At 45.3% G+C, this 24,458-nt stretch overlaps 3 protein-coding genes across 13 annotated transcripts in view; 1 reads left to right on the top strand and 2 right to left on the bottom strand.

Moving 5' to 3' along the window:
- Positions 1–7,878, bottom strand: part of LOC106746848 (dual specificity protein phosphatase 15) — a 9,038-nt gene extending 1,160 nt beyond the window's left edge. Inside the window, exons 1-5 of one of the 3 annotated variants that reach the window (XM_014623935.1) lie at positions 6,748–7,878; positions 3,224–4,121; positions 858–2,361; positions 328–452; positions 39–210 (exon numbers count right to left, since the gene is read on the bottom strand). In XM_014623935.1, the coding sequence (XP_014479421.1) occupies positions 39–210; positions 328–452; positions 858–986 (426 nt within the window). In that variant the 5' untranslated portion in view covers positions 987–2,361; positions 3,224–4,121; positions 6,748–7,878. The remainder of the gene's footprint in view (positions 1–38; positions 211–327; positions 453–857; positions 2,362–3,223; positions 4,122–6,747) is intronic. The other 2 variants (XM_014623933.1, XM_014623934.1) reach the window with 2 other exon arrangements.
- Positions 7,879–8,197: 319 nt separating this feature from the next.
- LOC106746820 (protein phosphatase 1 regulatory subunit 16A) lies at positions 8,198–22,923 on the top strand. 8 transcript variants are annotated; one of them, XM_014623878.1, is made up of 9 exons: positions 8,198–8,283; positions 16,377–16,640; positions 16,755–17,057; positions 17,164–17,306; positions 17,380–17,505; positions 17,586–17,661; positions 17,743–17,960; positions 18,091–18,256; positions 20,768–22,923. In XM_014623878.1, the coding sequence occupies exons 2-9, from the start codon at positions 16,412–16,414 to the stop codon at positions 21,091–21,093; spliced, it is 1,587 nt and encodes a 528-aa protein (XP_014479364.1). In that variant the 5' UTR covers positions 8,198–8,283; positions 16,377–16,411; the 3' UTR covers positions 21,094–22,923. The 8 variants fall into 8 exon arrangements, with proteins under 8 accessions (XP_014479364.1, XP_014479363.1, XP_014479361.1 ...); XM_014623877.1 differs by lacking the exon at positions 8,198–8,283 and adding an exon at positions 13,558–13,642; XM_014623875.1 differs by lacking the exon at positions 8,198–8,283 and adding an exon at positions 13,659–14,562.
- Positions 8,470–13,529, bottom strand: LOC106746822 (transmembrane protein 42). Of its 2 annotated transcripts, XM_014623882.1 has the most exons (4): positions 13,471–13,529; positions 12,918–13,372; positions 11,569–11,715; positions 8,470–10,481 (listed from the first exon to the last, which is right to left on the bottom strand). In XM_014623882.1, exons 2-4 carry the CDS (start codon positions 13,032–13,034, stop codon positions 10,332–10,334), a joined length of 414 nt encoding a protein of 137 aa, XP_014479368.1. In that variant the 5' UTR covers positions 13,035–13,372; positions 13,471–13,529; the 3' UTR covers positions 8,470–10,331. The 2 variants fall into 2 exon arrangements, with proteins under 2 accessions (XP_014479368.1, XP_014479369.1); XM_014623883.1 differs by lacking the exon at positions 13,471–13,529 and having other exon boundaries at positions 13,231–13,314.
- Positions 22,924–24,458: the final 1,535 nt, after the last annotated feature.

The raw sequence follows: 24,458 nt of genomic DNA, 5'->3' as shown, positions 1-24,458 counted from the left end.
GGGGGGGGGGAGGGGAAATCGTATCGATTTTATCGTACCTCTTGTAAGCGGCTGGACTCGAAGTCTTTGAGCTGTTGTTGGAAACCGACGTTCGGGTTCGCGATGGAACGGCCCACCCTGACGACTTTGAGCGCCTCTTTCCAAGACAGATTGGTGGTGCTCATGATATAGGCCACCGCCACCGTCACGCTCCTCGACATTCCCGCCAGACTGAAAAGGTTATCTCCGTGAAGATTCACGAGGACACTCTCGACGAATCGTGAATTCTACGCCGAATTTCGAAATACAGCGCGGTTGCGCGCTCAATGCGACGAAACTTATATCTACCAATGAATCAGAACGTTTCCGCCGCGAAGACGGGCGGCGTGAATGAAGTCGTTGCACAGCGAGAAGTACTGCGACAAGTTCTGATCGGGACTGTCGGCCGCCAAGATGCACAAGTAATGTTTGTCCTACAAAACAAGAGTGATTTTCGCATTGTTGCGTTCACATATAAATGATGCACGGCAGAGCGAGACACTCAAACTTCCGGTGAAAACCCTAAACGTGACTGATACTTTTTTCAGTCCACCAAATAGGTCCGTAATTGCAACCAATACGTGTGCGCTGGAATACTTTATACGACATTATTCAGGTTTGTAAATTTCCCACAGGGAAACAGAAATAGTTAAGGCATAACTGAGTTTGCCATTATATAGACCGAACATTAAACTATTCAAATATGTCAGCAGTTCTTTATAATTCTGAAATTAGTAGAATAAGGCTTCGGCCAGAAATTTGCATGTTTCGCTGTGTGATGGATCCTATCTTTCCGTTTACGAGGCGTGCATGCGTGAGCACATTTTTCGCATACTCACCGAATGTAAACGACGGGCCGTGTCGTGGATGGCCAAAATGTGCGTAATCTCGAAACGCTCCAATTGATCGGCGTCCTTGCTGTCCTGATAATTACCTACGTAAAGACCAGGGAGCACCTGCCAACACATCAAATAAACGTTAACTCAGGCGAGGTTGCGAAAGCCGGGATTCTCATGGCGGCTCTTTAATTAATATTCAAATCGACGCGTCTCGCCTAACAGATACCCTGTAACCAAAAGCCTCTATAGAACGTATGAAAAGACCGTGACCCTAAATAGACACGTTGAATGAACCGAGACGACGCGCGATGTCTTCGTCACTTCTTCCCCCGCGGCTCTAATTTAAAATGCTACCGTCTCTTTACGGCATTCTGTTTGGCGAAAGATTATTTGGACGACGAAGACGACGACGGCGACGATAGCGATAAATCCGGGTCAGGTCCGCGACGGAGGTATGCAAACGCGGTTATGGATTCGTGATGGGCGTCGAGCCGGGCACCGTAATCTTAGATTAACTTACCCCGTTTGACAAATATTGAATTTTCAATGGAAGGTAGCGTTCGAGCTAGCGAACGTCCGTCACTTGTCATTTACCATTTGCGGATGCCTTCATCTGTACCGAGTCGATTCTGTTTAACGAGAGTCCGATCGAACGGAAAAAATATCTTCTTTCTCAGCGTCCCTTCCGTCTATTGAAACAAGTTTCACACTTCGGAGGATCGAATGAGAATCGAGACGCATTAAAAGAAGCAATCCCGCAGCGAGCTCATTAACAATTCGAGTCTGACGTTTGTTCCTGCGGAGCCGCGCTACCATGAAAATATTCCATTTTCCCCGTCAGTCTTAATCCCCTCACGAATTAATTTCATTCGTTGCTCTTATCACAGTTACCCCTTGCGGGATCCTTCATCGCGCTCTCGTCGCGCGTTGATTTAGTTGGGAGAGAACGACCGGGTCGTGGCTCTCCTCGACGAGACCGCCGGCGAGAGTGCCTGACGGCTGTCTGTCGTCTCGTGATCGATCGATCCCGAGAACAGCAGGCGAAAAAAAAAATAGAAAGAAAGGGAGAGAAAAAAAAGAGGGCGACATGCTCGCCCCGTTGAGTGGAGAGCAAAAACGAATAAACAGGCTGTCGTGCCGGCGGCGTTGGCACGCGACGAAAATGCGATTTCGATCGCTCGTAGTTGGTCTCCCGACGTATAAATGTGTGTGTGTGTGTGTGTGTGTATTTGCGCGATTCACGGCAACGTGCAGAAGATAGCGTCGGGGCATCGATCGCCCGGACGAGACGTCGGTGTCGCATAGATTGCGATCTCATCCGCTCGGTGACATCAAAGCCGCCACCCGCGCGCCCGAACTCGTCGAAGCCCTCTCGAACGTTTCCCGAGGAACATCTCGATCTCGCATGGTCCGTCTAGGACCGTGCTTTCGCTCAGGTGTTCTCGATACCTCACGTCCTCGTCTTCTGTCGAAGGATCGCGCTCGATCCGACCCCGGGAGCTACCTGGTGCGAATGGGAAAATTAAACGTCACGTCGATGCTGACGGGGCCGACACTCGCGAGAGGATCGTCTCGAATGCGAATTACATCGTAAGCGACGAAAAGGACGCGGTTGCCTCGGAGAAGGCACGATTGAGGGATAAAACCGTCGTCAAGGAAGGTGAAGGATAACGGATGTTGACTACCGAGGAACCGAGCGATGTAACTCTTCCTTTTTCTATCGGCAATTTCTGTCGCTCTACCTTCGTCGAGATGATTGAACATTGAGCAATGATATTTGCATGTGCGACAGAAACAGAGTGCCGGGTCCTGTCGTTCGGAAACACAATCGTTCTTCGTGACGAGCAGCCCGTCACGTGTATTAACATGATAAAAGCGAAGCAAAAGAGTGAAGGAATGGACAATTTATCAAGCGTAATTAGATAAGGAATCTGCTGTTTACAAAAAGCTGTTTTACAAGAACAAGAACGATCCGATTGCATCTCGATCGTTTTATCTATCAGAACGGCCGAGCGCCCAACACGCCATTGTGTAATATTGAGACAACACACACATGTGTGTAAAAAATGAGAGATGGGCTTCTCTCGCGATTGCCGCGACGAATCGCGATAACAACGCACAGAAAGACAAAAAGGTGCCGCATTCAAGTAAACTTTCGCTGAACAGCATTGGAGTAATTGTTTCACTTGGATCAAGTAAATATCACTTGAATGTAGTATCATTGAAAGAAAAAAAAAGAAAAGCGCTGCATTCAATATTTACTAAATATTCACTTGATACGAATAAAATAGTTATTCCGGCACTCCTTTTACCTTAGCACTTTGTTCTTTCGGTGCGACAGGCGGCTCCTCTCGCGAGTTTCTCACCTTGTTCATGCCATTCCCCATGATGCTGCCGCGATGACGAGCGCGTGCTGAAGTGTTATCGATTTAAAGGCGCGAATCGCGCACGAGCCTTCCGCTGGCCGCCGTCATCTCGAGCCTCTTGAACTTATTCCTCGGCGATACGATACGATTCTCATCGGCGAGAGAGCGGTATTGTTCGTCGAGCACCATCCTCCGCGGTATAGACCGAAGCTCCATTAAACTGCCGCGCATTCGCTCGTATACGCCGGCGACGGTATAGCTCTCGAATATAGCTTAGGAACGCGTGGACCACGTGGCTCGCGACTCGATCGACCTTTCCTTCCGGCATTCGCGGTCTTATCGTCGTCGTTTCTCTTCTTGGTAATTCGTCACGCTCGCCTCGGTCATCATCGGTTGCGTTAGCATCTCCAGCGATTTTGCGTGTGTGTTTGCGTGTGACGTTATTCGGGAATTTATCTGAACTTTCTTTCCGGCGGTGCGATAATTCGCGCGCTCTCATTTATCACTCGCAACTAAGCGATACAGGATCGTCCCTCTCGATAACGTGTTCCGCATCTTCTCCGCGCAGAACGAGGCTGTGTCTTTTAGCGCGCCGGCTTGTCCCGATTCTCGTGGCGCGAGGGAGCATTGAAATTCATGACATTTTTTCCTCGCCTCTTTATCGAAGTACTTCCGACTTTTGCGTACAGTCTACCCGACGGGATGGATCCCATTTATATGCGGATTCGCCCGCCTCGGAGCGCACAACACGGACGGGAAATACAGCGCGTGCGTTTTAGGCGTGCTTTTTTGCACGCGAGCGCCGGAGCAATCGGCTTTTCGGTTTAGAGCTCTACGTTGAGCGAAATAGGGCTGTCTCCGGGGACTCGCCTGTAATCATGACGCAGTACCTTCAATACTGCGGGAAAAAAAGTTGTCAGTTAAAGGCGTCGAGATATCGTGCAACGAAAATAGCGGGAGAGGAGAAAATTTGTCTCGAGTATCGATCAGCGATACGCGGCACGATTACCTCGCTCGAAAGAGGAAACGTGTCGCTTGTTCTTTCGAGAAAGTGGGACAAGTTATTGATAAATTGTCGCCCCATGTGTGGGATGCATGTGTGTACGTGTCTCAATAATTGTCTTGAAAATGGATGAATAGCTGCTGCTGTGATTTGCTAAAAAAATTTCATCTCACGAACGATCGACGTCACCCTTGGAATTATGCCGGGACAATCGCGTCGTCGCGGGATTGCCCAAAAAATAATAGTTCTTCCTTGCCCGCAAGAAATTATTATATACGGAGATCAATTCCCATTACGAACAACGGCTGGCATTATCTCAAAAAATAAAAAGGCAGGAGATGAGGTTTAAAGAACCACCAGCACGCTTATCGATTATTTTAAAATCAATGAAATGGATTATAAGGACTCGGCTACCTGGTAGGTACGTTAACCTACTTTGCCGATAGTACTGGTGTTTCCGCTCCTAAACGAAAACAAATCTCGTAATTAACCCTTGTGGTTAATCTTGTGGAAGTACAGGGGAATTTTATGCGTAAATGCTTCTAATTATTATAACAGTCCGCCGAAATTTTGGTGTTACTTTAACATGGGAATATATTAAAAAGTACACAAATATATGTTAAATTAACGCATTCATCTTGTTAAGATGTTACATTTTAACATGTTCACCTTGTTAAAGTAACACAGAAATTTCAGTAGGCTGTTATTTACACAAAATGTTTTTAAAATGTCTTTAGTCGAGAAATTTTTTTAACGGAATATTTCCAAACATTTGGCAATACGAGATTACGAAAGGGAACACTCGTCGTTACTATTCGGACGTGTTCCGAAAAGATTTAATTACACAATTCCGTGACCGTATATCAAATTAGCGTCAAGGTCTCCGAGACTGTTGTCTCGTGCCAGAAAAATAGAGCTTCCATAGCCAAAACGGTGCATGGTAATAGATATGTTTTTGTCGCTCGAATCGCGGGTATGACGGCACAGGCTGTACGCGTTTATGTAAATTCCAATCCAATATATTGGCCCACCGCCGACGTATAGCATATTTTTGTTATTCGGCAGCAAAACACCGCGATACAGAGACAGCACTTTGATTTCAAGCTCGCAAGATGGACTTCCGCGACGTTTCAGTTTGGCAAAAAGCTAAAAGCGTTCGCTTTTGATAAAGTGGCGTGCAATAAATAGATAGATAGATATCGATGTAATTGCGGCACCGCTAAGGGTAAAAGTCTAAAGAATCTCGCATTCTCTGTTTGAAGGTATTAGTTTGGTCGACCGCCAAGAGAAAAGTTGAAACTCTATCGACGTGGTTGGAAGTTATATTAATTGCAATGACAGCTCGCGGACTCTCCACGATGACCTCGTAACTCGATACCACGTCGTCGTTTAGTAAGCACGAAGTGTATGAACCAGTTAAAGAAACCCGTAATTACAATGTAAAGAATTGTTGTTCGAAGAGTTTACGAGGAGAGAATATTTAAGGTGTGAAAATGAAAAATTTCACAACGTAACAGATGAATCATGCCACATAAATTTCTGAAACATTAATTGATGAACTCACATTGATGCCAAGATCGTGCGAGATAAATTAATAATCGAGAGTTTGGTTTTAGATAAAAAGCTTAAAAAAAGTTGGAGGAGAAAGAAAAGATTGTTTATTATTGATAAATCATCTGGTCTGTCACAAAACTTTACTCAAGAGTTTCTTAAAAGATCGTTGACAAATTAACCTACACGTACACACATATCGCCACGCACAAGTTGCCAGACCATAGGCCATACAAATATACAATGGATAATCTTGAAAATCTCCGTCGAACATCCGATCAGCCGGCTATCTCAGTATTTGTTAATATCCCGCATATTACTCGCCGCCGAGTGGAATTTATAAATCCACCAGTGAGAAATTAAATAGAGTCGCGCGCTTAAAAGCGTGTTTGGCGATGTTGACCTACTCTTAAAATAAAACGGCGATCCGATATATACGTCCGGGTAGAAAATTAAGTGGAAACCAATCGTAACCGTTGAATCGGAAACTGTCTCCCGCGATGGAGAGCGTTTTTACAGTAAATTTTTTCCTCGTGGCAATCGCACAAAATTAATTCATTAAAATTGAATGCTCCAGAGACGCATTTCGTTAAAATTCCTTTCATCCGTTATCCGGCAAAGGCCGCCTACGGTCACCCCGGTTGTTCTTTGATCCTCGCGAAATACGTGCATATCGAGATTTATCTTTTAATCAAGGTAAAAGTTATAGCTATATTATAAATGATGCAACGGCCCCGTGTCTGTCGAATATATCTCAATGCAAAGAGACGAGATGATTAAACGGCAATGGGCGACATTAGAACATTTATTCGTGCTCGAGATCAAAGCGCGAGACGTTCGCACGGAGAGACAAACGAGAGACATGTCGCGCTCACGTGTACACACATAAAAACGCATCCCAATGTTTAATCAACTGAGTTCGACCGAACGAAGCTCCGACGGAAGAAATCCAGGAGTGTTCGAGACGCACCTGCAAAATCCACACGGATCATCGGATCACTCGAACCACGTCGCGGAAAGAGGACACACTGTGGGAGGTGTAGGTCCTCCGAGAGCAATAGCTCTCCTCCCTTATCACGGATTAGCTCGTTGCACTCTCTCTTTCTCTCTCTCTCTCTCCCTCCCTCCCTCTCGACGTTGCCGACGTTCCCTCCGAAGGAGCAGCCGAGACACGGAGAAAACGCTTGGTGCCACGTTCAACTACTTCCGCGGGTAATTCCCGAGGTGGTGGTTCGCCACCGTCGCTGTCGCTGACGCGGTCGCAAGCGGCGGATCGCGCCTCTTTAATCCCATCGTTCGGTCGCACTTTCAGCCGTCTGTCACACACGGTTGCAGCAGATGTGCACCGGATTGCAGCGCGATTCGTGTGTGTCGCCCTCTCTTTCTCTCTTTCTCACCCTCGACGACTCGACGGAAGGGCGCGTCGTACGAAAACTACCCCGCTCTCGGGGCGAGCAGCGCGCAAGGAGCGGACGCAGGGGGTTTCCCCAGTGGGAACGAGAAGAGTACACGAAGAGGGCGGTGAGTAAGAGAGAGAGGAAGAGAGGAAGAGAGGCGCACGCAAAGTGGGAGGGGGGGGGGCTAAACCGCTACGCGGGAGCAACGTGCAGGATAGTGGGGTAGATCCTATCACTGCGCGAATAGCCGTGCTCGAATGCGTGTTGCCGGTTTCGATGTGTCGCGGCTCCTTTTACGCCGGGATTCCCTTGGCAGCTCGGTCCTGGGGGAGAATCACCTTAGATCAACCCGGGGCGAACGACGGACGGTGGAGGCAGGGAAGAGTCGTCGCTAATGTTGACGGAGACAACGATACGCGAAGGCGGACACCTTAAGCCCTCAAACTGTCGCGGCACCACGATCGATTGTTTGCGGTGCTGGACAATGTTCCCGGATCAAACCGACGTCCTGCGGTATACCGCGTCCCGAAAGGAAGAGAGAGAGAGAGAGAGAGAGACAGACCCTTCCCGCGAGCGAGTTAGGTTAACTGATCGTATGACGGGCGAGATACGAGCATCGGGTTCCGCGGCGCCCGGTTATCGATAACTGCCGGTTATCGAAGAGGAGGATCGAGCCAACCTACTTTCTCTTATCTCGTACGCGATCGCGACGCTGCGGACGCGGCTGACGTCGTCGTCGTCCTTCTCTCACGTCTCGCCCGCGGGAATCTGCGCATCCCGTTCGAATTCATTGCCACGAGGTAGGCGAGGTCGAAGGCGAGGAAATCTCGGATTCGCCGTGACGCCGCGAAAGGGCGAACGTAAAGCGCGGAGGTCCGAAGGAGGGGTCCGACACGGTCGGATTAAGCGATTCGACTTCTGACCGGAATGCCTTATCCCCGCGAGATCTCGGAGGAGTCGAGACAGACTTTCGCCGCGAGATCCTCGACTGTCGTTTCGACCAGTGGTGAAGACCTGAAATTCTCCGCGGTATTGTTTGACCCTGTGTTTCCACCTGCGCGTTCCGGGATCCACCCTCGGCCTGCACCGTTCATAATCCGCCCCTGAGGGTAAGTAGTCGAGGACGCCGGGGATGGCCGGCGTCGCCGTCGGGCTCGCGCAGAAGCCGCTCGATAAAGGCGCCCCTACCCTTTGGCCCCTCCTGGCCACCCCCTGGCCCCTACCCCTCGACCCTGCCCCACAAACCGGAAATCTAGTGTAGTAGGACTCGCATACGGGCTACTGGGCTACGCTTGTGTCATAAACGGCGAATGCCGTTCGGCTACAGGCTGCGAGACCACGCGATCATCCTTGAATGGGCGCTCGTATCCGCCGAGCAGAGCGCCTTCTTCCCGCTCTTTTCTCACTCGCCTCGCCCGCACGTCGCTGCAGCGTGGCCACACGGCTCGTGAAAAGTCGCATGAACAGGTAGATAAGAGGATCGCAGAGGTAATAAAACGTCGATATCTCGACAATGGCATTATATCGTCCGCGAGAAAGAGAGAGAGAGAGAGAGAGAGAAAGAAAATGGTCCATGTCTTCATTACCGATTTCATGTGTGTGCCTTCCACTCCTTTAAAAATCGCTGGAATGAAATATATTCGTCTCGTTTTACAACGCGTTTGGTACGTTCCTTTCGATAATAACGAGGATACTCCCCGAAGCCTCGTAATTATTATTATTATTTATTTAATAAACGGGAAATTAAATATTCCCTTTGGTACAGAAATACACAGGTGATAACACCTGTACGCGTATGTATTGTATAAAATAAAGTACGTGCCATATAAATATGGATGATAACCTTACAAACATATGTCAAATACAATGTGGGTCACACAACGGTAACGATATCGTATAATTTGCTCGCCATGGTAATTTTATCTCGTCAATGCGCTCCTGTAAAATGTTACCCACTCGACGACTGAATGAGGAAGGATAGCATCGTGTTAGTGTGTTTCGAGTGACACTAGCGGCAATATACTCTTTGCCCTCATCGTAGGCCCTTACTCGGTGCTACTACAGGTACGAAGACCCACTTTGCCATGCTAGAACAAGCGCAACTCGAAAGACTTGGATTTTTAGGGATCCGCTTCTCTCCTCTTATCCCAGCATGAAATTCATCCGATCTCTCTACGGGCCGAAGTACAAAAATATTATACGTGATTGCTAACGTAAAAAGAAATGGTCGCAGTGCTTAATTATCTATGTTAATTTTATGGTTATTTATTATGGTTACGATTAACATTGGATTATCAAGCTTTCTTTGAAAAAGAAAAAAAACGTACAAGTTTCAAATAATATAAACATATATGTACACATCTTATATTTTACTTGACTATATATAAAAAATGCGGATAACCTTGCTTGTGCGAGTTTATTTCTGTCTTTTTAATATCAGTTTTCATTCCTAAAACTATATTTCCCCGCATATCTTGGAAAATAATTAACTTTTATTTTTCATTCTTATGGTTTTCCACATAAATATGTACGCCTCCAACTATGAAGTTCTTTAAATCTGAATTTCAAATTAATCCACTCTCGAGTGATTCTTTAAACGGAAGGAGAGTGCGGAATATATTTCTGTACGATCAGATAAAAATTATTTATATTTTTGTCTCTCTCGAAATCGCGCACAGCAAATTAGACGCCGTGTATGTGTGTGTGTCATACTGTTCAAGCTAATAATATAATGTCATATATGCGCATATTATACGTCATCTCTTAAAATATATGTGGGAACGATTACATCGACGAACATCGCTCTAAAATTATTCTCCTCTTACGTAGAAGATTCACTATAAATGTAAAGAATAAGGGAAAGCTAGGTCGTTATTTATAATAATTTTCAACATGCGTGCAATTACACCGATACATATGTCTAATAACAAATAATACGTCTTGCATTTTAGTAATTAATCGCTATTAATACTTCGGTTCTGTACATCAAGATTCATCGACGATATCCGGTCTCCCGTCAATCGCTTTTATCCGTGATGTTGATGTGAGGATAGGATAAATATTTGCGATATCAATACGAAAGCGGGAGTGAGCAGCGTCGTCTCATCTTATATGGTCCCCGTCTTTGGCTTTTAGCGCGAAAGTGCCCGTCGCCGGTTTACTGTTGTTTCAATTTCTTCTCAACGGCGGAAGTACCCTTCTCGTCGGGAACATAACAGGTCAGAACCAAGCCGAGAAGTACCAAGGAAGTGCCGCACCACCAAGCCAACGACGTCGATTCGCCAAAGACGACGAAACCTACGAGAGCCTTCGAACGAAAAGCGGGAAATATTTAGTTAACGTTCCTTACGATGACTTTATGATTTTACGACTGATTGATGAGAGTCCACGAAGCCTCTCTTCGCAAAGTCTTCCGATATTCTTGCATCACAGGACCGCTTGGGAGAGACCGCAATGAAAGAAACGTAAGATATCGGAGATCGATGAGCACGTTATTCGCGAGCCACGTGTTTGGCACACCTAACATACATACACGCAGTATCGCGATATACTCGCGACGGATTTATAACCGCACTCTTATTTTCCGAAGGATGCCAGTCGGTGACACTCTTAACTTAAAGCGCCTATACGTCGCGCACCGAAACTTAATCTCGTGAATGTTTAACTTGTCGCGCCGACAATCGATATATACGGCATATCGTTTCAGCGACGCGCGCGAACACGTGTGGGAATTGAACGCGATTTCCGCGAAGAATTGCGAAACAATGTCATTACAGAGCGCAATAAAATTACATAAAACATTCACGTCGGATTACGCTTAATTAACGAGACACCACGTCTCTCTTCCTGAATAAGGGTATCAATATTTGCTGCATAAATGCAAAATAATATTCGTTCTCACGGTGCACTCAGAGAGAGAGAGAGAGAGAGAGAGAATGAGAATATCGTTGAAACGCCGGCATGAATATATAATATTACTATTTGTCGTTTTATAATTCCGATACGCGCGCTTCCTCGCGCACAATGTAACAGCCATCGAGATTGCCTTTCAATAGTACATGCATCATATCGTTCTCGTTCAATCGCCACGTAACTTGTCTACATATAATTGCTATGACCGCATTGTGCATGTTCGCGGAATTGCGTCTAGTTTGCCAAACAACTTTCACTCTTTGCGAGCCGACGCACGGAAATGTATATTAGTCCCGCCGTAGAGCGTAGACGAATAGACGTAGTTGGCATGAATATATCTCGTCGTCTCGCGTATTCTCAGAGGGACGGGTTTTCCGAGACGGCGGCGACGGTGGTTTCGAGAATCCGACCGATTCGCCCGACTCGATGAAGGGGAGATCCGGTACTCTCGTAAGATTAATTATGATCATTTAACAACTCACCGAACAAACATAATTCGTCGCTGCACTGGCGACCGTCACCGGCAATGAGGATCCGCTGCCGTGAAGTGCTTTGACAAAAAACGTACATCCCACGGTGTTGGACGTGATCATAAGAACCAGAAGCGCTCCTTTGAGCAACAAGGACAGCTTCGGCAAAAAGAGAAATATAACTCGCTCATTTAATGCGACATGAATCTATCTTGTATTGAAACGAGCAAACAATTTACGCTACGTTTACCGTACGCTACGTAAATCATGCTCAAATACACCGTGTTAACGCGTATCGATAAAAAAGAAAAGGATAAAACGAGCAACGGTTTAAAGGTCTCGCCTTACGGCTTTTGTGGCGGATTGTTTACGAATGTTTTCGATGAAAATTACACGATAATACGGTGTAAGCGTTCTCCGTTGCATCGACCGTGCGCAAAATCGTATTAATTACTTAAGTTAATCCGCATTAAGAATCGAGTTGATTAATTATTGAAACAATTTAATTCAATTTAATCGATGATGTGTTCTGCGAACCTCTTTCCGTGCAATTAAATAAAATCCGGTTGAAAAAAATCAAGTGGAAATCCATATAGGGAATCCATATGGGATTTCATGATTGCCCGTGGCAGGATTTGCGCAAAAAACTCAGGACCTGGATAATAATTCCCGTCAAAAAATATTTCATACATGATCATGTATAACTCTATACAACTATTTCATAATCATACTAAATTATATATGAAATCTGTCAATGCATAATTATTTAATACTAATCATACATAATTATGTATGATTAATATTGTGCGTTTTGATGTTATAAAAAACTTTTGACCATTTGTTTTACGTTGAAACTTAAAGACAGACACTCGCTTTCTTGCATGCATAGAGGAGAAAAATTGCACAATAGTGATCTGTGTGTTTGAAATTGTCAACAAGGAAATATAAACCGCATTCGGAGGCGCATTATAATGTAGTTCGTTGCGCCCACGCTTCGTTTCAGTTTCTCTCAATTTTTTTTCCCCATGAAACTCGAGAAAAACGCGTTAACCTATTTACCGTACCAATGATACGATTCGATGCCGCTGCTTTATTCGCGAGATCTCTCCTCGCGAGTGCGGCCATGTGGCCACGAGGCAGCGCAACAATGGTGCGCCCGATTGCGCATAAAACGCCGCTCGAGAGAGCGTTAATCTCGAGGTTACGCGATTGCGAAAAGCAATGCGCACGGCCGCCGATAACGGTTATGAATTCTGCGTGTGAAGAAAACGGGAGAGAGATCATGGAGGTTCCGCGGCCAGCCTGTTCACGCTGCCGACTTTCACCGGCGCGAGCGGATTCAAATTTTACCGCCAACTCACCAGCGACGATGCGTCAGCGCCACCGGCGAGCTTGCCCAAGAGACTGCCGGTGGTCGCAAAAACGCCCGACGCGACCGCGAGATGTGCCCCGCCAACACAATCTCGGGGCCCCTCCATATCGGCGGATAACCGAGGATAATCCGGAGACGAGAGATGAGCCCAAGGCCGCTCGAGCGAGGGAAACACGTGGCGAAGCGTCGTGGGGGGAAGCACCGCGATAAAACACTGGCTTTGCCGGCGGACTCTTATCTGCTCGCGCCGGATTAAGAGCGAGGTGATGACGCGAGGATTGATATCGAGCGCGATCACATACTACCAATAATAGATCCGTGAATTCAAGCTCGCGCACGCTAGCGTTTTTCCTCCACCGTTCACACATACACACACACACACGCTTCGTCTATCCAGACGTGTTAACGCACACTCGTGTCGTTCGCCGATGGACGGAGGCGTCTCTGTATAGTGTAGCGAAGGAGAAAGAACGTTTAGCATGCGTGGGCTCGAAATCGCAACATTGCATGAATGACGAATGAAAATTGCAGGAATGAGTCACCGTGCAGAAGCGCGCATCGCGGACGCGATGACGGACGCGCGTTTCCGCAGCGTTCTCGGGCGACTCGTAATTTGACAGAAACTAATTACGCGGACGCGCATAGCATGTCGAGTTCAAGTACGGAGGACAAGAGAGCGCGCGGTGAAGCCTCGTCTACAATGCGGTCGTGCAGGTGAGATCCACTTCGCGCTGCAGATCCTTCGAAGCACCGTGCAGACCAATCATATTCTTCCGAAAGTGCTCCCAGCTTCAAGTGAACCCCGTCCACTCCCCTGCGAGGGCGTTGTAGACGAGGCTTGAGTATTCACAGTCGCAAGGAAGGAGGAAGAAATGTGTCGGGAAACGCTCCGCGTTCCGGGATCCTCAAGTACCGTCTCGCGCGCCGATCAGCTGGTCGGCGATCGGGAATTCCGAGCGCGAGGTCGCGCGCTCGGCGTAAACGGGAAGAGGGAGAGCCTTATCGACCGGCTGGATGCAGAGCGGTTACGCAATCGATTTGATTCGCAGCCAGCGAATGCGATCGTCGCGACGGGCGAGACGGAAGCGCGGCGCGTCGCGCGATCCAGCGCGCGCTCGTTCCTGCCCGACGCCGTCGTCGATCGGTCGGCCGGCTGAACGGTGAACGGTAGTGCCAGGTCGCGGACAGACGGAGCAAGGCGTGCGCGTGCGCGGGCGCGATCTCTCGCAGGTAGTTTAAAAATGGCGGCCGACAGGTAGACGTTTCCGCGGCTTGCACGCGCTGGCAAGCACGAGGAACGCGAGCGAGTTCTCGCCACCGAGAGGTGGCCCGCGCACCGTATCTCGTGAGACGCGTGAGCGCGCGCGCGCCCACGCACGCGGCCCGTCGCAACACACGGTCGCGCGCGCGGCCGATTATGCCGTGTTATCCTCCCTGATGGACAGGCGCGGAAACCGCGAAGTGAATGAATCGCCGACGTCGTCGCGCGTCCGAGAGTCCGCGTCGTCGTCGCCGCCGCCGCCGCTCGTTACATTCCGCTTTCGCACGATCGCGAGCGCGGAGGGAAAAGGGGGAGAAGGAAAGCGGACCACCGTCGCCTTCGCCGCCGCATGTCTAGCCGCGCGCTCGCATACGTAAGTAAAAACTCGTCGATTTTCGGCCGTCTCGCCGATTTCCATCTCTCTTCCTTTCCGCCGGCACCCGCGAACGCCTGCCCGACGCGAGAGAGCGAGATCCTGCGCGATACACGCCGAGTCCTGTGGCCTTGAACGAGCGATGGCTTCTCGGTACCTCGCCAGCAGGCGATGTAATTGGCAGGAAGTAAAATACATCCGCTCGGCGGCGGCGATACGTTGTTGTTTCGCTGTGGGATATTGTGTCGTCGATTGCGTGCGCGTTCTTTGATCGTTCCTGTGCGATGAGGCTCGCACGAGGTGCTGCGCGTCGAACGAATTCCCGTGAGAACGCGCGGATTATTATGCTATCGACCAATTTTCCATGGTGATTGTGTGCAAAGTAACGCGCGAGCTGGGCGCTCGGCCCCGGTTAATAATTAGCGAGTACTTCCCGTGTGCCTTTTACGGTTGGATTTTGTGTTACTAGGTTGCCGTAGGACTTAATGAAATGGCAGTGAATTGTGTTGGGAGTTAAAAGGATCGTCGAGTTGATGAATTAACTAAATTTTCTCGTCGCTCGTGCTCTTCTCTTTTATTATTCTTGCCCGTCGTATTATTTTTTTTTCTTTCTTCTCTTTCGGGAAGAATAAGCCTGATACATTTGTTGGGTGAGTAATAAACGATGCTTGTTTTTTACATATTATCTCCGGGACATAAAACTTACCTTGTCAAGGTAAGGTTGGAGTGTCTAAATATGTACATTCTTGGTGGCACCCAATGACGTAGTGTATTACTTGTTAAGATTAAGGGTAGAGTCTACTATGTATACAGTCTGTGCTGTGGATATATATATAGTCTATGTACGTGTTTAACGCGAAGATCTTATATATCAGCCAGAGTGAAGATACCTAATTTAGCTGCATTTCAGAATAAAATGTATGGTGTACTACATCTAATTACGGAGAGTGTGTGCTAATATTATAGTTTGATTTTTTTGCAGTTGACATATTTATTTCTTCTTGTAAATTTATACATCATCTGCTGGATGTATCACATTTTTCCAAGAGAACCTTTAATCACCTTTAATCTTCATGGCTAATTACAGTTGAATACCGTATCTATTTATAAATGTGTCTCTTTGAAATTACCGAGTGTAAATTTATCCTTTTTACTCTTTCCAACGGGGAATATTCTATAAAAAAAACTCTCTACTCTCTGTAAACACTCTTAAAAAAGAAACACACACCAGCATCAAGTCAATGTTACTATTCATGGAGAGTTTTATGTCAGCGTGTGTAGAAACATTTGTGCAAATATTGTGCGTTTACTTACCTAAGTGCTTGATAAGTTTGTTGGAGCACCAGGTTAAAATATGCTATCATTCCTGTCAGATAACTGAGGAGAGATCAGTTGTGTCGCGCATGAATTGTTGAAATAAGTGAAAATCCTAATTATACCAGTATGACATCCAGTGTTTATCAGAAAAGTGTTTATCAAAAAATCTTGAATTATCTGAGAATGAGATCGTGGCTCTGTAAGCGTAAAGGTAATGCTGTTGGCTTCGTATTATTCTTTCACGGCACAATTTTGCAGTCTTTATAATGTGTGATCGTTTACTTAAACATGTCCAAATGTGTCCCGTGAAGGCCTTACCCGATATATTAATTGTGAATATTTATTACGCATTTATACATCTATTCTGGAACAAATTACTTCGTTTCTCTGATACAGTTATAAGAAAGACCTGTTGTATATGTGCGCACACATATGTATTTAGCAGGAATATGGGTTGTGTCAGTGGTGATGGTTTGTTTCCTCCTTTTTGTGTACAGGTAAATATACCTGCAAAAATTACAAGCATTTAACAATGGAACACTCGGAGTTAGTAGCAGAAATGGTACACGTCGAAAGACTGACGACACAGGAGCGGTTGCATTTAGCACGTCACCGTAGACTTCAACAATTAAAAGTATGGAGGCAACGTGAAAAAGAATGGTTGCGGCACCAAACCAGGCATACGAGTAACAAACGTCACATATACTTTAGTGATAGTGTTATGTTATTGGAAGCAGCTGCGAGAAACGATATCGATGAAGGTAAGAAAAAAGAAAAATAACGCGTATTACTTAAAGCGTATTGCTTAAAGCTTGTGTGCCCGTCAATCGGCATTGCATCATCGACATTTATTCCGTTTTTTTCTTTTCTTTCAGTAAGACGGCTCCTGAAGAAAGGTGTAAATCCAGACTCGACGAACGAAGATGGCTTAACAGCATTGCACCAATGTTGCATAGATGACAACGAAGAGATGATGAAGTTACTCATTGAATTCGGTGCTAATGTGAATGCGGAAGATAGCGAGAAGTGGACGCCGTTACACGCCGCCGCTACGTGTGGCCACTTACATCTAGTTAAATACCTTATCGCCAGGGGTGCGAATTTATTGGCTGTTAATGCGGACGGCAACATGCCGTATGACATTTGCGAGGATGAAAAAACACTGGATTGCATTGAAGGTAAAGAGAAAGCTTCGTTTCGGGGTTCTTCACATTATCTAGAATATGATGCGTTTATTAATTACACAAGCGCTGTAATTATATAAGTCGTATTCTCATAACACAGGAGAAATGGCGAGGCGAGGAGTTACCCAAGAATTAATAGATGAAACGAGAGCATCGACTGAGGTTCAAATGTTGCGAGATTTACAAAAGATCGCTTCCTTGGGGGGAGATCTTGAATACAAGGACCATCAAGGCGCCACGCCTGTCCGTATCTTTATTTCTACACAGATTTGTATAATACTTAAGACGCGTAGCTGAACCACTATTTTTATCGCAGCTCCACATTGCATCAGCGAATGGTTACCTGAGAGTCGTGGAATTTCTTCTCGATCAACATGTATCGACGGATGTCGAAGACAACGACAAGTGGCAACCGGTTCACGCAGCTGCATGTTGGGGACACGTAAGTTTCGATCCAATTTATTCTCATTCGTGACATATTTATCTGGCATATTTATGCATTTTTTCTTTGCAACATTATAGCTGGAAGTACTCGAACTATTGGTACAAAATGGAGCTGATCTAAACGCGAAGAATAAACACGACGAGACTCCTGCAGGTAGGATTCACCGGGTCATTTCGATATACGTATATTAATCCTACTTTTCTTCACATCTGCAATTGCACTCTGCCGCCGTAGACATATGTGAAGACCCGGAAATCAGGGAGAGGATAATGGAACTGAAAACGGAACAAGAGAGTAAACGACTTCGCGAAGCACAAGGACGACGGGTACGCAGGTCGCAGAGCATAAATACGCGGACGCAAAGTGTACGTCGGACATCCATTCGGGACAAGGTTCTCACTACGAAGAAAGATGCTCAGGAAGAGGCTCGGTTAAGGTTACAGGCGCAACAGGTACGACGAACTTAAACGCGCCTAAAGATACTCGAAGTATTTCCCGCTTTTCCCAGATGTAATGTAAATTAATGCTAAAGGTCGGCTCTACTGCATAATCGTATGCTAATCGCAGCGAGATGTATTTCAGACGTACGTTAGCGCTCCCACGCCTAGTATCCCACCATTGGAGAATAGTACGCAAGAAGTAGGGGACCACGAGACTGATTCTAGCGCACTGACGCCAGCGGTGCGAAAAGGCCCCGAAGGAAAAGACAACGAGTCTTTCCTTCACGAAGATGTTGATAAAGATTCAGGTACATTCCAAATGTATTCTTGCTTGCATTGGTTGTGGTTCGGTAGAATACTGTGGTTAATGGTAGCTTTTGTGCAAAATGACGTCAGAAAGTATATATACCTCTCGATCGTGAGATTCCAAAGTTGCCCGTATATATCTACACGCGTGCATATATACGTGTATATCACATGCTGAGGCATAGTCCATAATAGCCGAAGTTACGAGTGTGTTTAATATCCGAGCATATGATTTGACCGAAGAATGTACATAATAATATTCCTATAAGTTGTGCGTTCGTTGAACATAAACGGAGAATTATCACCCCCGGAAAGAAGAGAGAAAGTAATAGTGATTATAGAAATATATCTCGTCTCTGTACGTAAATATACCGTGCCGCGTACACGCGCACGCCTGTGTGAGAGAGAAAGAGAAACAAGCTCGGAGGAGAAACGGTCTTTTTTATATTTTTATACGCTGACAGGCAAAATTTTATACACACCGATGAGAGAGAATAAATGGGAAGTAATCCCGGAGAATCGAACAATCCCGACTGTATAGACTATATTGATATATCTATCAATTTGCAAAACGATCGATCCCCATGAATGTACACCGTTGAACTCACTGTGTTAGCTGTTGATTATTTACCAGCTTTTTCTTTCTTTTCACTACTGCGTGCTCCTGAATAATTGCGAGGTTAGTTTTCTACGTCACTTTCCTATTTCTTTAATTATTACATTTCACGATTTGTAACGATGCATTCGATTACGTTACCCTTTTTGTATTCATACACACGTCACGATGCAAACTCTGCCGAAAGTTACTCGCTCATAGTGTATGTACCAAAAGTATCTACATGTGCTGCGCATATACGATGCATTTTTCTCTCTAAAAATGTTCTAACACATATTGAAACACACACACACACAAAAGTATATACTCACGCTTTATTCCACAACACACACACACACACACACACACACACACACACACACACACACACACACACACACACACACACACACACATATACATACACTGAGTCTTTTTGGCAAGGCCTAAGTGGTTAACTAGCTTCTTGAGCGCATCATCATCGCGTGGCTCGCGCGTTAGCAAAGCTTAGCGGCCACATTAAGCGCAATACAGAATAAATAATCAAATGGACGATATCCACTATAGGTATGTCGAGATGTTTCCGTACTTTCTTACGAAAACTGGAGTCCAGGCGATTTAGAGAACTGTATACACGCCACATTAGTAGGGCACATGATAAGTAGAATTGATGACAGATATTCTACACTCTTTATACACATATTGTGCCACATGTGCAAGTTTTTTTTTTTCTTCTTTAGAATAAGTACATACTTAGAAGACTGTTACTGTTTGGCAAACTTTTGCCGGATAATGCGCTCGTAGTGCAACGGGCGGATTCTGAGCCTAAAAAAAGCATGGATTGATCTGAAATTGATCACAGTTATATATTGAATTCTTATGTACTACTCGTCAGAGCAAATTCTACATCTAGTATGGGAAACCGTTAGTGAATTTTCCGCTAATCTATACAGCGAATGCTTTATATCCATTTTATCATTACTCGAGTGCGCGTGACAAAGGAGTCACTCCGCGCTCCATTATCCGAAGTAGTCAATTTGAACAATAAAGGAAAACATATCAGATATAGTGTTGACAAGCCATTGGTGGTGGATAAATCTCCAACGGACCTTTGCCATTCTACTTCCACTTCCACTGGACGGTATCGCCGCTCTAGATGAATTGTCCTGGAATTATCTCAGCATTCCTTATTTAATACCAATGACAGATTGATCACCAATGTCTCGCCTACATAACACGTAACGCGCAAGTATAGTCGGACCGACCGTCTGTAGTTCATACTTTGAACCGAATAGTCTATACTATTGAAAGGAAGAAATTCCATCGTAGTTAAAATGCGAAAACGCACAGATATATCGTAGTCGTTGAACAGCTGTTCCTGTTCTCTGTAACGTAACGGCCGTGTGTTTACCGTTCTCTCTTTTCTCTCTTTCTCTTCCCACCCCCTCCCCCTGTTCTCTCTTTTTTCTCTTCTCTTCTCTCTCTCTCTCTCTCTCTCTCTCTCTCTTTTCTCTTTCTCCTGGCTCCTGTTTCTCTATATACATATATATATATATATATACACACATATTCATTGATTTTACTTGCGTGAAACGCAGTTACTGGATATCGTTTAGCGACACATTGTGTATGTACAGCGATGTGCGTATGATGGTCCTTCTTCGTGCAATGTTTCTTCGTTCAATGTTTGACGCTTGTTGTTGAGAAAAACGCATGTCAGGCTTGGCGCATGAGTCTCTCAATAGCTGACACCCTCGTTCTTTTTTTTCTTTTAACTGTGATCGGTGCATAGGAATAGAGAGAGGGGATGTGGTTAAGGTGGCGGGGCGGAAAAGGGGCGGCGATAATCGTCGATCGAAAAGTCGGCGCTCTTGACCGGGGTGAAGTAGCACATTGGATTTACGTGTTTGCCTGACAGCAGTGACAGGGCCTGACTCAGCCACGGTCGGCGGCCAGCAACCGGCGCCGATTTACGCGGCCGATACCGGCGATAACAACGGCAAGATCAACATTCACGTGTCCGTTGTTTTCGTCAAATCCTTGTCAGATCTGAAGAAGCAGCGGGCGCAGAATCGGCACATATCCGGTGGCTCCCTAGACGCTAACGGGAATGGTATACCGATGCCGGTCTCGTCCATCTCCAATTCCGACCTCAGCACCGATGACTTTCAACGTTTCACCGGGAACACTAGCGAAATCGTGGGCGATAATCACTCGGAGAAGAGCTGCTGTACCGTCATGTAACATATGGGCTTTCACAACGACGACGACGACGGCGACGACGACCGACGACGACGACGACAGCAACAGCAACAATTTTGTGTCCTGCCGTTAGAAATTATAGTTAGGAATCCTTGCGAATACATGAAAGGAATCCGTTAGGAATCCTTGCGAATACATGAAAGTGTGTTCCTGCTATTAAGCCCCGCGCCGTGTTTCACGGAGAAACTCTCAATCGCTCGTGTTCTTAAATTTCACGCAATCTCGCGATCTTTTCTTCTATATTGCGTTTCATTGGCGATATACGCGCATTACTAATGGATATCCGCGGCGATGCGTATTGATGAGTTACTCTCACGGAGCAGGAAATAGGAGAATCAGCTTTAAAATCAAAACAGCTATCGTTTTGATAGTGCGATATCGAACGGCGTGTACTTAAAACTGCAATTAAGAGAAAGATAGAGAGAAAGAGAGAGAGAGAGAGAGAGAGAGAGATCTGCGCCGCGATTGTTACGCGCGTGCGACTGCGGCGCTCGGATAAATTTAAATTTTATCGTTCCAACAATTGAGAACACCTTAGATAACGTTAATGACGTGAACTTAGAGCGTGTACTTACATTCGCAGAGATATATTTGCATTGTCGAGTTATTTACAAATTTCCCAGCGCCTAAGAATTAAGTATTGTAAAGAGTTTTACCTTAATTTATTGTTACATAAGAGAGAAATGTATAGAAACTACATTTAGCGACTAAGGAATGTGTATTGCATTTTTCGTAGGTACTACCTAGAACTTTCGGATTTTATAGTACGGTATCTCCGCAAAAAGAGAGAAAAAAAAAGAAAAACAAGTATAAGACTTATCAAAACATCTTCCAATGTTTTTTATGAGACTCTAGCTGTAAGGATTAAGTAAAAACTGTTTTTTATATCGATTTAAAAATTATTTGTAAATTTTGATATGTAGTATTTATCTATATTATGACTATATAAACGCAACACATTGGATTCCTTGTTCTGCGTATAAGCGAGCCACACACACATACATACATCACTGATTTACAATTTCGCACCTGTGTTGTGTACGCCTACGGGGAGGCGAGGAGGCGTTTAAGTTTGTTTCAGTCTCGCGTGTCAGATGTTCGAGAGAGAGAGAGAGAGAGAGAAAGAGAGAAATACATACGTATATAATACATATGTGAGCTTTACGCGGAGTAAAGCTCACATATTTCCGTGCGACGATCGAACAATCAAAAATGGGACATACCGGTAACAACATTCTCTCCAATTGCGCGTGTGCGCGCAGGGAAATATGTATAAAGTAACAATATCTCATCCTGCCGAAGCCACCTGCGTACTTTTCGCGCACACCGCCTCGATCAGTCAGTCTCGATCCATCCGAATTATAAATACGCGAGAAAAGCAAGCTTTCAACGGGAACGCATAGTACAAACGAACGCACGTACATCTTTCCACGGCGCACGATGAAACGGCGCGTTGCCAAAAACAAAAAAACAATGGAACCGTGCGCGACTTCCGATCTTACGAGCGCGTTCGCGTGATTCGCAAATTATTCCAGATCTTCCAATACCGCGTTAATCGCACATCTTCGATACAATGCCATACAACCGCGATGTATTACCGATATTTCGATCGATGAACGTAATGTAACACGTGATTGCACATAGCGTGATTGTTCATACTTGATTTCGATGTGAATGCTGCGGCGAAAGTTGATTTGTTTTAAATGGCTGTATTGAAAATAAATTTATGTGACGTCCACCACATGTTTCTTGTATTGTAAAATATAATATAATAACGTTATATAAAATAAAGTCACTCTCTGTATATGTTAATACTACATATATATTACTTGTTACATTGTCCACGAGTCTGTGTGCACGTCCTCGCATCCTCGCACACACAGCGAATTTCTAAAAGATATCCTAAGGACATCTGAGAAAGGCGTCTTATATTTTTTTTAGACATTTTTCATGTGCACAGAAGTTTCTCTTAACCCCGGAGTAGTAGAGAAGATTTCTGTGCACTGAGAAAATCGTACTTCTCGACTGGTTTTATTCAGATTTTTTCCATTTTTCTCAAAGATCGCTCCAAACTTCAACCCCGTTTTGTTTCCCGTTCTTTGCGCGTAACGAATCGAACACAATAGACGACTTGCAGTTTTTCCTGTTTACGTACAGTGTTACAGTACAACATGCTCCTCGCAGGAAATAGCAGGAAAGTCAGTCAGCATTCTCAAAAGCGCGTTTCATCACTGCGATACTTTTGTATCGTTTTAATGCCGTTATCGGGTCAAAACAACCCGCGAGAGCGGACGTAAGTAGATCAGGAATTAAAGTGTAACGACCTTAAATGATCGACTGCGCATGACGACATTCATGATGATGACACATACGATGGCTTTGTGGAAGATTGCATCAGTCGTTTCAATTATGAATTGATTTAATAAAATGCATATAGTCGGGCCTTCTGATGCAACCGCTACATTTTACTCCTCAACCTCACTACTCGCGGCCGCGATTGTTTATTGGCGCTTTGTGTGAAATATTAGCAAGAGAATGCGAGATATCGAACGATGAAATATAAACACTCGAGTGACATTGCATTTCGAATCTCATGTCTATGACTCTGGCGAAAAATTACTTCTGCGACTCGTCTCTGCCATAAGCAGAGACTCTCGATTAGCGCGACGGAAAAGGGGCAGATGCGGTATATAAATGTTTCTGCTAATGATTAATTCTGATAAGTGATCTTTCGATATCCCTTATCTTCTGCAATCCGGCCATGTGTAATGAAAAACGCTACTTATCTCGACACTTGAGACATTATCGTTTGGAGTGTATTTAACATTATCAATGCTCAATTCCGAAGAGATTTCGCTTTACACTTTTTACTCGTGCCGAAGAATTATTTATATCGCAGTAATTACTGCCGAAAATAAATTCCCCCCGCGGAGCGAGACGGCAGACAGCCGTCAAAATCAAAATATTTTTATCGCCGGTAAATATTCGATGACGTTGTTCAATATCGCGCGTCAATTGACGTTAAATTTAATTGATAGTGCGTTTTATTGACATTTCGCGCGCATTACATGTCTCTCTCGTTCGAGATATTCAATATGAAATATTCTCTCTCTCTCTCTCTTTCTCTCTCACTCTTTTCCAGATCTTCGTGACGTAAAGAATGTGAAGGAATCGAATGTATCTGGAAAAAGTGGGAGACCAAGGAGGAACGATTTGACAAAGGATTTAATCCGTTTCACGCTCCAAATGCCTCACCTTGGGTTGAACTATTCGCTCATTATATAATAAACGAGATCGCTCTGTTAGGATGTTTCGAAGCGCCATCGTATTCGAAAAAGAGCGATTTG

Source organism: Dinoponera quadriceps, unplaced genomic scaffold, assembly GCF_001313825.1.
Source record: "Dinoponera quadriceps isolate SergipeBrazil2010 unplaced genomic scaffold, ASM131382v1 scaffold1565, whole genome shotgun sequence".
In the NCBI taxonomy this organism is placed as follows: domain Eukaryota; kingdom Metazoa; phylum Arthropoda; class Insecta; order Hymenoptera; family Formicidae; genus Dinoponera; species Dinoponera quadriceps.
Note: the sequence above shows the minus strand (reverse complement) of the source record. Positions and strands in the feature narration are given on the sequence as shown.

What these genes read in the sequence shown, in the direction of transcription:
- LOC106746820 (XM_014623874.1), top strand. Translation starts at nt 16,006, where the DNA reads ATGACATCCAGTGTTTATCAGAAAAGTGTTTATCAAAAAATCTTGAAT. An exon ending in GTGGCTCTGTAAGCGTAAAG is followed by an intron (nt 16,091 to 16,376) that starts GTAATGCTGTTG and finishes TTTTGTGTACAG; the next exon opens with GTAAATATACCTGCAAAAAT. An exon ending in AACACTGGATTGCATTGAAG is followed by an intron (nt 17,058 to 17,163) that starts GTAAAGAGAAAG and finishes CTCATAACACAG; the next exon opens with GAGAAATGGCGAGGCGAGGA.
- LOC106746822 (XM_014623882.1), bottom strand. Translation starts at nt 13,034, where the DNA reads ATGGAGGGGCCCCGAGATTGTGTTGGCGGGGCACATCTCGCGGTCGCG. An exon ending in GCGCTGACGCATCGTCGCTG is followed by an intron (nt 11,716 to 12,917) that starts GTGAGTTGGCGG and finishes TTTTTGCCGAAG; the next exon opens with CTGTCCTTGTTGCTCAAAGG. An exon ending in CGACGAATTATGTTTGTTCG is followed by an intron (nt 10,482 to 11,568) that starts GTGAGTTGTTAA and finishes TTTCGTTCGAAG; the next exon opens with GCTCTCGTAGGTTTCGTCGT.